The sequence below is a fragment of the Lepus europaeus genome, chromosome 22, assembly GCF_033115175.1.
Source record: "Lepus europaeus isolate LE1 chromosome 22, mLepTim1.pri, whole genome shotgun sequence".
NCBI classification, from domain to species: Eukaryota; Metazoa; Chordata; class Mammalia; order Lagomorpha; family Leporidae; genus Lepus; species Lepus europaeus.
The window spans coordinates 25759530-25774666 of NC_084848.1; the positions used below are offsets into that span (position 1 = coordinate 25759530).

The 15137-nt window shown below is 49.4% G+C and overlaps 1 protein-coding gene across 1 annotated transcript in view; it reads right to left on the reverse strand.

Annotated features, from left to right (window-relative positions):
• The window catches only part of FLVCR2 (FLVCR choline and putative heme transporter 2), a 64366-nt gene that overhangs the window by 4260 nt on the left and 44969 nt on the right, over positions 1–15137 (reverse strand). Inside the window, exons 4-9 of the mRNA XM_062181762.1 lie at positions 10880–10947; positions 8768–8871; positions 3491–3601; positions 2283–2388; positions 2070–2181; positions 1466–1521 (exon numbers count right to left, since the gene is read on the reverse strand). Of these exons, the coding sequence (XP_062037746.1) occupies positions 1466–1521; positions 2070–2181; positions 2283–2388; positions 3491–3601; positions 8768–8871; positions 10880–10947 (557 nt within the window). The remainder of the gene's footprint in view (positions 1–1465; positions 1522–2069; positions 2182–2282; positions 2389–3490; positions 3602–8767; positions 8872–10879; positions 10948–15137) is intronic.

Here is a 15137-nt window from a genome sequence, read left to right on the forward strand (position 1 = left end):
ACCTTTCTAGAGGGTGGTTTAGTAACACACACAAGTCTTAGAAATGTACACGACCACTGATCCAGTTCTCAAAAAATGCTGTACACTTAAGAACAGGCACTAAGATTCAGCTTCCAACATGTGAATCACAATATTATCTATAACGACAATTCAAAACCACCTAATGTCCACCAACAAAACCATTAAATAATAGTTTATCTATATAATGGGACACTGGAGCCAGTTAAAGCGTGCTGTCAGAGTAGCTGCCTGATAACATGTTTGCAACAAGAAGAAAACAGAACAGATCCCATTGTCTCAAAAAAGGAAACACACACATATTTGGATACAAAAATAAATGCAAAAAAAAAAAAAAATTAAGAGCATCTCATCTTGGCCGGCGCCGTGGCTTAACGGGCTAATCCACCTTGCAGCGCCGGCACACCAGGTTCTAGTCCTGGTTGGGGCACCGGATTCTGTCCCGGTTGCCCCTCTTCCAGTCCAGCTCTCTGCTGTGGCCCGGGAAGGCAGTGGAGGATGGCCCAGGTCCTTGGGCCCTGCACCCGCATGAGAGACCAGGAGGAGCACCTGGCTCCTGGCTTCGGGTCAGCGAGATGCGTTGGCCGCAGCGGCCATTGGAGGGTGAACCAACGGCAAAAAGGAGGACCTTTCTCTCTGTCTCTCTCTCTCACTATCCACTCTGCCTGTCAAAAAAAAAAAAAAAAAGCATCTCATCTCATCCCCAGATGATGAAATTACTGGGTGAATTTTAAATTTTTATATATTTACTGTTTTATTTTTTAGCTTTTTTACAAAGAACATATACTACTACTGTAATACGTTCGCTATTTTTCTTTTAAAGAGTTATCCCATTCTTGCTCTTGTCATATTTGTGATTTTTTTATCCTTGCACAGATTTGACATCATTTTGGCTAAAGTGGGTCTCTACTTTTCTATTCTAGATCCTTCTCCCGGCTGGCTCCTCTCCTGTCACCATCAGCTCCTGATTCTTGACGTGTCCTTTGAGAGTCCCACTGACAACCTGTTGGTTCCACCCCATGCCCTGCCTAAGGAGAGCCACTGTCTTAAGGCTACCACTACCATGACGGGTAGGTCAAGCAGCCTCCTATCTTCCCTCCCTGGCAACTGACCCCAGGCTGCCAGCAGTGGAACCAGGGCCACAGGGTTTGGCTTAGGACCCAAGGGGGAGACACTGCTCAGCAGAGTCTGACAACAGTCGCACGCCCTGGGGACCAGGACAGAGGAGTCACAAGGAGGACAGAAACTGGGCGAAGAGCCTGGGCAAGAGTAGCAGGAAAGCAGTGCAGGAACACCAAAGAAACCTTTGCATGCTGTCTGGTCTCACAGCCACCACAAACCACTCCCTCTGAGAGCATCTCCTGGCCCATATGTGCGGCCACATCCTCCCCAAAAGCCAAGGACCCAAATGTCAGCACCCCTCCCCCCCAAGCTCCAGTATACTTACAGTCTCAGGAGTTTCTTTGTTTGCCTTCTGCCTCCGGAGATCCGCCCTAATGAATGCTGAGATCAAGAGAGAAGAGTGGCAGAGACACAGTCACCAAGCAGATCAATGGTCAAGTTCATCCAGGAAAGGGAACCTTCAGTGGCCTGTGGGTCACAGCTATCACTAACCTACTTCAGATATCGAAGGCAGCCGGGGACACCATCAGCTAACTCAAGCATGCCCAGGGGTCTCTGATGTCCCCAGAGGCGGAAGCCAATCACGACTCTGGCCTTCACTGATGGGTCACTTACAGTTACCAGGGGCTGCACGCATGTCACTCTAGCCATCACAGCAGTTCTCACTTGGCAGATTAGGAAACTGAGGTTCCCAGAGATGGGTCCACTTGCCCAAGGTCAACGGCCACAGAAGTCAGTGTCACAGTCTATGATTCAAGCAGGGGTCTGCTTGTTCTATCAAAACATGTCATGGCCTCCCAAAGAGAAGGCCCAACACACCCTCCCATGTGCCCCCTGCATGTGCACTCCCCATCTCTGGGGTCCCAAACTGCCAACAGCCTTGCCCATAAGCAGCCTGTGCCTCCTCTTGCCCTCATGCCCCAACTCACCAGTGAGGGCTGCGCCGAGGCCGAGGAACACACACAGGAAGATGTTTCCGGGCGTGGTCCCAAAGTTGTCAATTATCTGGCCCTGGGAGACGGTGAAGATGATCCCAAATACCTGGAGGGGCCAAAGGAAGACTGCAGACAAGGACCCAGGCAGCCAGCCCACAGGAGGACCAGCCCAGCCAGGCAGGGAACAAGACGAGGTGAGAGCTGTACCTGTGCGGACACGTTGAGGAGGCCGGATGACATGCCTTCTGACTCTGGGTACGTGAGCTCCACGGCAAACTCAAATCCCAGAGGGAGATAGCCAGTCATAAAGAAGCTGAAGTTCAGAGCAGAGAGACGAGGTGATGAAGAAGCTCCCCAACAAGCAGGATGGGGAGCCCCCTCCTCCCTTAGAGCTCCCTCTACTGCTTTTTGTCTTCCCGTCGGTGCAGACCGGGCCCTTGAGCAATCTGATCTAGCCAAGCCCGAGGTGGCAATGCCAAGGGTAAGGAGATCCTTGCAGACCCGGAAGAGGGTCCCAGGTGGACCTTGTGCTCAGGGGGCCTCTTGGGTCTCCTGCATCTCCATCGAGCCACCAACGGCAGGGTCAACGTTTATACAAAGGGCAAGGATGCCTGCTGGGTTAAGCTGAGAGACTCCGTGCCCTGGGCCCTGTGCCCTGTGCTGGCAGTGGGAAGTCCCTGGGTGTTGAGCAGCAGCTCTTTGGGTCCTGGCAGGAAGAGCTTCAGGTCCTCCCATTTCCCTCCAGAGAGTGGCCAGCTGAGACGGACTGCATGTCCAAGGTCGTTCCCTTCTCTCTCTCTCTCTCTCTCTCTCTCTCTCTCTCTCTCTCTCTCTCACACACACACACACACACACACACACACACTTCCCTGGCCACAGGAGAATACCTGGAAGATGGAGCTTGTCAGAGACCTCTTGTGGTTTCTCATCCCACGGGCCTAGAAAATTCCAATTCTAATTCCTTACAGCCGTGCCACACTTCTTACTGCTTTGACGTCCATTCTTTGCCCCTCAACAACTCCACGAGGCAGACCACTCTCATCCTCACTTACAGATGAGGAACTGAAGCTCAGCGGTCAGTGAGTGCCTGTGGTCTAACAAGTAGTCAGCGGCGGAACCCAGAGTTTCTGACCCTAAGCCCTGTGTATTTTTTGTGACCCCAGCTTGTCCTGGGCAGAGCTAAAAGAGACAGAGCGTTTGAAAGCAGGGTGTGCCGCACACGTCCCTCCATCCCCACAGCACAGCCAGGCTGCCTTTGGAAGTGCTGTGAGGATTCACAAGCCCCTGGGTGCCACTCCCACGTCTCCTGAGGCCAGTGCGAAGGCTGCCAAAGGGTGTTGCCTCCAGGAACACTGGCAGCTCCAGGAGCCATGGGATGGTGTTTTCCCACAGAATGGGTCAGAAGTGGAACTCACCCCATTGTGCCAGCAGTGATGAAGACTATCCACAGGTGTCCCAGGTTCAAGGTCAGAGTGTACACCACCATGCCCACCAGAGTCATGATGTACACCACCAGGGTTGTCTCCCTAGGGGCAGAGGCAAAGAGCTTGACACTTGAAGCTTTAAGAGGAGGGATCATGTATGCTTTCCATAAGTATGTACCGGGTACCCACTGTCTCTGAACCTCTCTGTGGGGATGGGCCATGTGCTGTCACAGACCTTTCTTCCATGAGAGTGATGGATACTGCTGCTATGATCACACATAGCTTTTTAATTATATCATCATCGACGCTACAGAGGGTGAGGCCAGGCAGCTGCAAAGCCCAGTTCTCTTCCTGCAGAACCCTCTCAGCAGCAGAGCGAGCCACCCTGGACTTGCCACATCCTTCCACAGGCAAGAAGGGCACGGCCTTTCCTTCCCTGCCCCGGACCAGAGGAAAGGGAAAAACAAACAAACAAACAAACACAGGACAAACACTGGCCACAGTCAGGTGGAGTGACATTCAAGACTACCCCCGAAGCCCCCAGTTCTGCTTGTGTGCTTTGTCCCAAGACCCCCGGGCAATGCTGGGCAGTGATCTGACTTTCAGACGCTCTGTCACCTTACGTTCTTCCTGTTGCCTCCTGCACAGGCCCAGCCCAGCTGTTCCTGCTGGGCCCGAATGACTCAGTCCAGATGCGGAAACAGAGAGGGGACCAGCACTAAGGCACAGCAGGTTAAGCTGCTGCTGGCGACACTGGCATCTCATATCAGAGTGCCAGTATGAGTTCCAGCTGCTCCACTTCCAGTCCAGTTCCCTGCTAGTGTGCCGGGGAAGGCAGTGAATCATGGCCACATACTTGGGCTCCTGTCACCCATGTGGGAGACCCAGATGGAGTTCCTGGCTCCTGGTTTAAGCCTGGCTCAGAAATGGCTTTTGCACCCACGTGGGGAGTGAACCAGTGGATGGAAGACCTCTCTCTCTCAATGATTCTTTCAAATAAATAGATAAATCTTTTTTTTAATAAAAAGGACTAAGAGAATATTCTCTAGCCTTGAACTAAGGGCCTGAATGCAAAGCCAAGGACGGAAATCCACACTCTGTTAGCTCTCCTGTGTCAGTCCCCTCAGAAGTGCCATCAGCAAGCTCTGGTTTCTAATTGAGGCTCAGCCCTGTGGTGCTGCTGCACACAGCTGTCTCCCTGTGGTGCCAACCCAGGACTCTGCTGTGGCCTCGACTCCCACACGTAGACCATCCACTGCAGGGTGCAGGCTCTGCACATTCTTCTTGGTGTTTTTTTTTTATTTATTTAATTAATTTATTTATTTGAGAGGTAGAGTTACAGAGAGAGACAGAGACAGAGAAATAGATCTTCCATCCACTGGATTACTCCCCAAATGTCTGCAATGGCCAGAGCTGCACTGATCCGAAGCCAGGTACCAGGAGGAGCTTCTTCCAGGTCTCCCACATGGGTGCAGGAGTCCAAGCACTTGGGCCATCCTCTACTGCTTTCCCAGGCCATAGTAGAGAGCGGGATCGGAAGTGGAGCAGCTGGGACTCGAACTGGCGTCCATATGGGATGCTGGTGTCACAGGCTGAGGCTTAGCCCACTATGCCACAGCACCAGTCCCTGTACAACCTTCTGAACACCAAGTTAAGAACCTTCACACATCTCCCCTATACCCAGAAACACAGTGGGGCTCCAGCAGCACACCACAGTTATGCCAAACTAATACCTACATTACTGGGCGCCAAATTCCATTAAGTGCTTTACATACATTTATCATTTCAACTCAACCCTCATAAAAATCTGGCAAGAAAGAGATGGCTATCCCTACTTTGATCAGTGAGGGAACCGAGGCTCAGGCCACTTAAGTCCCCTGTCCACAGTCACTGATAGAATAAATGCGAAGCTGGGAATGGAACCCGGAGCTGAGCTTGAAGGCTGTGCTCTCTCTCCTGCTACGCACAGGAATGACATACTAGGCAGTTACCTATTTGGAAAAACTCAAGACCACAGTCTCTGAAGGACACGCTCCCACTCGGTGCTTCCAAGCAGGTGTCAAGGCAAGAGGAGCTTCTCCCCTGCCTCACCTGCTCCCCTCCCACCCACCCTGCCAAAAGTAACTTTAGTGTATGCCGGGTTTTCCCAGTGGTCCAGCAAGCTCACCAGATACCAAACGTTATTTGAGGCCATGCTTGTTCAACTACAGAGTCTTCTTAAACCACTGGCCAGTTGAGGAGAACTACTGTTGTCCCAGCCAGAAATTAAAGGGACCTCTCCACCCAATTTCCAGCCTCCAAAGTAAACCGGACACACACGAGGGCCTTTGGGAGACAGGGCATGGAAATGACAGAGGCACACAGTGCCATCAGCCCACTGAGGGCTGGCCCTTCCCGGCCTGGCCAGAACAGGGACAAGACTGTCTCATGCTGACCACTGGAGCTACACGTCAAGTGACGTTAGGAACTGGTGATGCTGAGCTCCCAAGAGGGCCAAAGACGTATTCTCCCCATCCTTTCATTACATATTCAATGAGTCAGCTGGTTGCCCACGCCTCGGCCCAGCCAACATTCCAATCTCTCCCTTCTCCTGCCACAAGGCGAGCGCTGGAAGAAGGAACAGTGCCACTTGCTGCTTCGGGGTGGCCAGTCCTTATTTCCCTTGTGTCTGCCCGAAGCAAGCAACTAACAGATGGCAGAGACGAGATGGCAGCCAAGCTCCACCAGCAGTCATTAAGCCGAGCCAGGCAACTTGTCCTGTGAGCCAGGCGGCCACGCCCCTAGGCATGGCCTCAATCAGCCTTTGACGAGGGCTCCAGAGTGAGACCTGGTCACCCAGAGCCTCACAGAAGCGTGTTTGTGTGGCAGAGAACAGGTCTGCCACTGTCTGTCACCCCTAGACACTGGGAACTTTGGAGGCCTTGACAAAGCAGCCCAGAACGCCGCCCTGCCCCAGCGCAGGGCAGCCCTGGCAGCTGCCCACCGGCCAGGGAGCACTGGGCAGTCACAGCACCGGGAGAATGCACTATCTCCAGGGCTGCCTACGGTTGCCTTTCTTGTGTTTTTAACATTCATTTATTTATTTGAAAACCAGAGTTCCAGAGAGAGAGAAGGGGAGGCAGAAAGAGAAAGTTATTTTCCATCCATTGTTTCACTCCCCAGTGGCTACAACAGCCAGGACTGGGCCAAGCTGAAATCAGGAGCCAGGAGCTTCATCCAAGCCTCCCACGTGGGCAGCAGGGCCCACTTGGGCCATCCTCAACTACTTTTCCCAGGCCATTAGCAGGGAGCTGGATTGGAAGTAGAGCAGTGGGGATACAAACTGGTACCCAAATGGGATGCCAGCGTCACAGGTAACAGCTTTACCTGCTATGCCACAGTGGGCCCCTAAGGCTGCTTATTACACGTGCAGATTTCTCTACTGAATTCGCATCCATAGAGGCGGGGCCCAGGAACCCTTATCTTTAATTAGCATCCTGGATTAGCTGATATATGCTAAGACCTTTTTACTTTTTGCCTAAAGCTCATCCTTTATTTCTTTATTATTATTCTCTTGAGATAAAAACAGTGAGACAGACAGATCTCCCATCCACGGGTTCACTCCCCAAATGCCTGCAACACCCAGAGCTGGGCCAGGCCAAAGCCAGAAGCCATAAACTCAATCAGGGTCTCCCCATGTGGATGGAAGGAACTCAATCATTTAAGCCATCACTGCGACCTCCCAGGATCCTCATTAGCAGGAAGTGGGAATCAGCCAGGACCTGAACCCAGCACTCCAGTATGGGCTGCAGGCATCCCAAGCAGTGTCTTAACCACTACAGCAAACACTCATCTCCGCTAACACCTTTTGAGACAGCGCTGGGCTCTTGGAAATGCACTGGGTATTCAGGTCCAAAGCATGTCACAAAACTTAGCAACAAAGTACAAGTTAAGCAAGTAAGATAATTTCTGCGTGTACTTCAAAACTGGCATGGAAACTGGAGTTAAAAAGGGAAGTTTGGGCCGGCGCCGTGGCTTAACAAGCTAATCCTCTGCCTTGTGGCACCAGCACACAGGGTTCTAGTCCCGGTTGGGGCGCCGGATTCTATCCCGGTTGCCCCTCTTCCAGGCCAGCTCTCTGCTATGGCCCGGGAAGGCAGTGGAGGATGGCCCAAGTGCTTGGGCCCTGCACCCGCATGGGAGACCAGGAGAAGCACCTGGCTCCTGGCTTCGGATCAGCGAGATGCGTCGGCCACAGCGGCCATTGGAGGGTGAACCAACATTAAAAAGGAAGACCTTTCTCTCTGTCTCTCTCTCTCTCACTATCCACTCTGCCTGTCAAAAAAAAAAAAAAAAAAAAAAAGGGAAGTTTGGGTGCAAATTCTTTTGAAACCAATGAATACAAGGGGATCTTCAAAAAGTCTGTGAGGGGCGGGTCTTGTGGTACAGCCAGTTAAGTCCCCTGCTCGCAACACCGGCGTCCCATATAGGAGTGCCAGTTTCAGTCCCAGCTACTCTACTTTTGATCCAGCTCCCTGCTAATGTGCTTAGAAAGCAGCAGTGGATAGCCTAAGTACTTGAATTCCTGCTACCCAAAGGGAGGCCCAGTTGGAGTGTCTTGCTCCTGACTTTGGCCCGCAGTTGTTGTGGGCACCTGGGGAGTGAACCAGCAGACAGAAGGTGTCTGTCTCTCTCCTCATCTCTCCCTCCCTTTCTGCCACTCTGCTTTCACATAAATTAATTAACTTTTAAAAGTTTGTGAAAACCGAATATTATAAAAATATGCATGGATCTTCATTTTTTTGCACCGGAATAAACTTACCTTTTAGTTCCATTTTCCGTGAACTTTTTGAAGTGCCCTGAAACTCCGCAAACTGGAGCAAGCACCCAGCACCTTCATTAACGCCAGGGAGTCCACAGGGGGCCCCAGAACAGAGCAGTGAAGTCACTTCTTCCTCTCCATCTTTGGGCTTTCCAAGGCTGAGATTTTTCTCACCTCATTTCATTTCTCCCACGTTTGCTCCTTCCTCAAAGCTACTTGAGAACGGGGATGGGGAAAGGACTGAGCTAGGCCTTCGTGTCCACTCTCTCTCATCTTCCTACCATTCCCACAGGGCCAGGAGAGTTTCCCTAACTTCAAAAATGAGGGAACAGGCTAGATTCAATGATGAGAAATCTCAGGTGCCTGCTAGGCCTCAGAGCCCCCAGGGGGAGCCCAAAGCCTTGCAGTCACATTGCTAAGGAGTCTGTCACGTCCATACAGGGGTCCCCAGGTCCTAGTCCACTCACTTGTAGGTTTTGGACCTGTCCAGCCAGATGCCTGAGATCATAGCCCCGAGCATCCCTGCAATGACGATGGTCAGGCCGATTCTTCCAGCGTTCACTTCTTCCCCCTGGGAGGCACAGCACAAAGATCACCCAGTGAGGGGACAAGACCCGGGACACAGCACAGTCACCATGGGCGAAGGGGCACAGGCACAGAACGTGGGCTCCACTGGAGCCAGGATTCAGAGTCAGGATGAGACGGCCTGGAAGGAGCTGCCAGAGGGCAGAAAATCCTAAAGTCGCAGCTTCTCCCAGCACCACAACCCTAGATGTGTGTGGATGATCCTGGATGCTGGAGTGACACGCTCAGGCAGACTTTTGTTAATGTAATCCTTATAGCAACTCCTCCATTTCATTCATTATTATTCCTGTCTGACCAATGGGTGAACTGAAATATCCACGCCCAAATGGTCCATTTGTAGGCTTTGTGAGCTATAAGTACCAAAAGAAACAGGAAGATACCTACTGTTGAGCACTTATAATAAGCCAGGCACCAGGCCTAAGAGCTTACATCATTATCTCATTAATTCTCTCAATCCCCCAACATAAGGTCAGGACTCCATCTTCCCCATTTTACAGATGAAGAAACTGAGGCCCAGTAAGGCTGGCCTGCTGGCCCAAGGTCATGAGGCATATATTACATACAGACGTAGGATTTGAAGTCAGACCTGTCAACCTCCAAAACTGGAAGACTTAACCACGGCGGCCCAACCAGCTCTGCAAGGCTGAGAGCATATTCCTTTGGAAACACAGGGGGCCTTTGCACTCCTAATTCTGAGACACTGGGTGTCCCATCCCCAGCATACAGCTTCTGGTAACTTCTACAAAAAGCTTTCATTTATGCAACTGAGGTCAAATAAAATCTTGCCCTTATTTTACAAGTTAGATATTTCATCTGGAATTTTATACACACACACACACACACATGTACGTTAGATACTTTATCTGGAATTATATATATATATATATATATATACACGTTAGATATTTCATCTGGAATTTTATACACACACACACACACGTACGTTAGATACTTTATCTGGAATTATATATATATATATACACACACACACGTTAGATATTTCATCTGGAATTACATATATATATATATACACACACACACACATACACATATGTTAGATACTTTATCTGGAATTATATATATATATACACATACACGTATGTTAGATACTTTATCTGGAATTATATATATATATATATATATACACATACACGTATGTTAGATACTTTATCTGGAATTATGTATATATATATATACACATACACATATGTTAGATACTTTATCTGGAATTATAAATATATATACACATACACATATGTTAGATACTTTATCTGGAATTATATATATATATACACATACATGTTAGATATTTCATCTGGAGTTATATACACACACACACACACACATACTCATTAGATATTTCACCTGGAATTATCTATATATAAATGCTGTAAATCTACGTATTGACTAGCAGCACTACCTAGCCCTTTGCTCTATATTTTATACATATCATATATAATAAATAAGATTTGAATATATGAGGGTCTTCCCAAAAGTTCATGGAAAAATATAATCGAAAGTATGATTTTGGTGCAAAAAATGTTTGAAATCCATGCACAGCTTTTTCATAATATACATTTTCTGCGTATTATGCAAAAAAAAAATTTTGTACCAAAATAAACTCATACTTAATTTCACTCCATTTTTCCACTAACTTTTTGAAGTACCCTTGTGTAGACAGAGTCATACATGATATCATTTATTCTCCAACCCTAAAAATAATGTTGCAAGAAATTATCATGCTTCCTTCTGCAGGAAAAAGAGAGAGCTGAGAGATGCTAACTAGCTTGTCACACAGTCACACCATCACACAGGTTAGCACTGTCCCAGCTGGGGCTGAGTCCCAGGGCACCCCCTCCAAGTCCCACAAGCATTCCGCCACACCACACTGCCCAGAACTGCAGGGGACCAGGAGCTAAGGCCCCAGCTCCCACTGAGACAGGGTGAGAAGTTGCAGAGTCTCCAGGCCAAGCATGCTCAGGGAGCTCCCTTACCGGGTAGCGCAAGATCACCATACGATTCAGCAGAGTGGACAAGGCATAAAAAGCACCAGCATTCAGACCTGCAGGGAGGAGGGAGAAACAGATTAGGGCCAGCCTTCTCCTGGGGCCATAGCTAACCTCACCCCCCCGCCCCCCGCCATTAGGGAGGTCAGAAATCTTCATCCCCTTTGCCACCCTGAGTGGTGTCATCAGAGGAGAAAAATCCAAATAGAGATGAGGCTACCCTGTAGTTTTTCTCAAAGAAATACTTCAAAGCAGCCAGAAGTAGTCATTTTAACCTTTTCTTGGCCACACACCGTTGCCCTTGGACACAGGCTCTGTAAGGTGCTCTTGGGACTCTCAGATCAGGAGAAGCCATGCTCCTGTCCCAGGCTTTGACCAGACGTATGGGGTCAACAAATCTAATGGACACCCTCTGCCTGCTTCTGATGACCCTGTCCCTCTCTAGACTGCTCCAGACCTCAGGGGTACCCCTAAGGCCAGCAGTTTCCTCTTCCTCCTACAACTTTCTTCTCTGATTCAATGCCACACAAAATCTATCAAGTGAAACCAGAAGACGCCCTCAAGAGCACGGAGTTGACTCAGCTACTTCATCAATTCATTCAACAAACATGGGCTATATTGAAAGAACTTGTGTCCTTCAAGAATGAGGTCATTTGTCCAAAGCCATATACTGCGTTAGGAGCTGAGACTGGAACTGATCCCGAAGAGAAAGTAACTCCTGGTCTCCCTGCAAGAAAACCAAGGACAGTGGCAGCAGCACATACTTGGGCACTGGACACTGTTCTAAGTCCCTTCCATCTTTGTAACAACCTGCAAAGGTAGGGAGTATTATCCTCCCCATCTCAGACATGAAGAAAAGGCACACAGAGTTAACCAAACAAATCTAGTCCCTCCACAACTCCCACCAGGAGTCTTTTTAGCTTTACCTAAACATTAAGGCTGTCCGCACACTTGACAATGGGTGTACTTAGGCGGGTCGAAGACAGGACACATAGCTAGCAGGTAGGGCAGCCTCTGGAGCTGCTCTGCAGTGGAACCAGCCCAGGGAAGCCCTGTCCACTGAGCGAGCATTCAGAAGCTGTTCTCTTTGGCCCTCAAGGTGATGGCTGAGGTGCCAGGAAAGGTGGCTATGGTACCTCCTTGGTTTAACTCCTCAGAGGAGTCACTATCACTTGGAACACAGGCAGTTTCCAATGTACCCATAAAGGACAAGCAGGCGAAAAGTATCACTGTTCTCCGGAAAGCATGAAGAATGGCTCCCTACCAGATATGAATAGATCTGTGTCTACTCTTATCACAAGAGGTCATTTTTAGCATATGCAAATTTGCCCGGATGTAGTTGAAATACTCCCTTTATCAGACTCCCAGAGGAATGAGATACAAAGTTAAGTGAAGGTCAAATTTACAAGCAAAATGAGAAAGAATTTGCCTTACCACTCCTACGACGACATAGCCATGAAGGGCTGGGGCTGAGTTTGAAGGCAGATCCTGCGGCTGCACAGTTCTTGATCTTAATTACTCTACATCTGCCCAAAGCTATCACCCTAAATCAAGATTGCCCCAGCACAGGCCATCCGGTCATTTCCTCCTGCCCAGCCTCTCCCTGCAAGGATGCAAACTCCAAGGATGCAAAAAGTTGGGCTCAGTGCAGCCTCCTGAGCATTACAGGGCCACAGTGGGTCAGCAAACCTCGTGTCACAACAGCTGCCAGACTAATGGCCATGATGCCTTTAAGGCTCACCCAGCAAGGACACCTGACAAACCTTCATGCCACACACCCAGGTACTTGGAAATTCCATTCCTGAAATAAGAACCACATTCCTAAAAAGGGGGAGGGCAGGGAGGCAGTGTGGGCAGGGAGAAGCAAACAGCTTCCTCCCCTGTCTGATCCCTCATGTTTCTCTCCTTGCCTGCCACACACGAGGCAAGGAATGAAGCAAGCCAGCTCAGCTGCAGGTGCAACAGCTGCTCTCTGTTGGGATGAACAAGAAGAGCAAAACCCACAGCAAACAGCGGGAAATTAACCAGAAGGACAGGGAGCAAGACACGCACCAGCAACCTCATGACCCTGAAAAAGGCCAAGGGAACTGGGTTCTGAGCAGGGTGAGCCACACAGGGGAAGCTGAGTGGTTGCCAGGACTCGGGAGTTTGTGGAGCGTGCTCTGGGGTCCATCAGCACCTCCTGGGAGCTTGTCAGAAATGCACATTCCAGACACACCCCCCCCCCCAACACTGCAGCAGAAGCTGGCAACGTGTGCTTGAGCAAGCCCTACAAGAGATCCCAGTGCTCAAGCCGGAAGCCCTGGTTCCACCAGCCCCGTATGGCTGACCAGCAGCAGTCCCCGTGCCCAGCCAGCCAGGAGAATGAACAGGGGGGTGGGGGGCAGAGGAAGGGGGAGCAGAAGTTCTCCCTGGAAGGCTGCCAGTCCTTCCCCGGGTGTCCCAGTTCCACCCCAGAGGAACGGCGAGCTTCTGTGTGCTTTCTGAATCAAACTGTAGTCCAGATGACCCCCCCCCAGACTGTTCAACTCAACTCCATTGCCCAAAGCAAGGGGTGGGCATCCCACCAGGGGGGAAATAAAACACAAGCTCAGCCCTGAGTCCCCCTTCTGGGACCCCAGGGGCCTGCACCATAGTAGATCTAATTATCCCCATCAAGGGCGTGCTGGGTCAGGCGACCCACAGGAGAGGCCTGGTCACTCCTGGTCATTGTGGGAGAAGAGCTGGCCACTGGGCAGAAATGACCCAGTCATAACTCTGAGTCTCTCTCTTCTCTCTCTCTCTCTCCCCCTCTCTCCTTTGCTATGACTAATGTTTTCACTATGGTCCAGAGACTACTTAACATTAGAATGCCTTAAAGTTTAAAAACCCATATTTTGGGGTCCTGCCCTAGACCTACTAAATCAGAATGTCCTCGTAGGGGGCTCAAGGATCTGTATTTTTACATTTTGAACTGACCCACTACAACTGTACATACGTATAGGGCGCCATGTAGAATTTTCATACTTGTATAACATTCATGTCATAGAAAACATATCTATCTCATCAAACATTTAACATTTCTTTATGGTGAAAACATTCAAAATTCTTTCTTCTAGCCTTTTCTTAAAAAAGAAACATACAGTCCATTATTACTACTTAGAGACACCTGACTGTGCAACAGAGCACAAAAACTTCTCACTCCTATCTATGGACAACTTGGTAGGAATTTGCATTTTAACAAAACAAAATAAAAATCCGGAGGGTGGGAAGGAGTGACCTTGGGAACCAAAGATCAAAGATCAGACCCAGGCACCCAGGCGGTAGAGTTAATGTGGAAGCAGCAGGAATATAGGAAGGGGCTTTAAGACCCTAAGAATGTTCTAGAACACAGCTACTTGAGAGGTTTCAACTGTGCTCCAAATCACAAATTGCCTGCACTGCTTGTGAAAAGCAACCCCCAAACAGATTTTGCATATGAATTTCCAGAAGAGAGGCGTGGAAATCTACACACACACTCAGTCAAGCACTGAAGAGATTCCATCCTCACCTTAGATCACACCTCGGGTCCAGTGTTTTCCCTTTCTCTTTCCTGAACTAAAGTAAAACCTTGTGAAAGGGCTGGTTTGACCTCAGCAAGACTCCCAGCAATCTCAAGAAGGATTTTACTTTATTTCATTTTTAAAGAAATAAATAAATTTGCTTGAAAGGTAGGGCAACAGGGGCTAGTGCTGTGGCACAGTGAGTAAAGCCATTGCCTGCAGTGCTAGCATCCCATATGGGTGCCGGTTCGAGTCCTGGCTGCTCCACTTCCAATCCAGCTCTCTGCTACGGCTTGGGAAAGCAGTAGAATATGGGCCTAGTCCTTGGGCCCCTGCATCGTGAGGAAGCTCCTGGCTCCTGACTTCAGATCAGCACAGCTCTAGCCATTGCAGCCATTTGGGGAATGAACCAGCAGATGGAAGACCCCTCTCTGCCTCTGCCTCTCTGTAACTCTGCCTTTTAAATAAATAAATAAATCTTTAAAAAAATTATCCATCACACACATACTTAAGTAATATTGATTTACTATCCAGAAAGTAAAAAAAAAGAAAGAGAGAGCAGTAGAGAGAGAGAGGGAAAGATAGAGAGTGATCTTCTATCTGCTGGTTTACTCCCCAAATAGCCACAACAGCCAGGGTTAGGCCAGGCCAAAGCCAGAAACCCAGAACTCCATCTTGGCCTCCCATATAAGTGGTAGGGGCCCAAGGACTTGGGCCACCTTCCG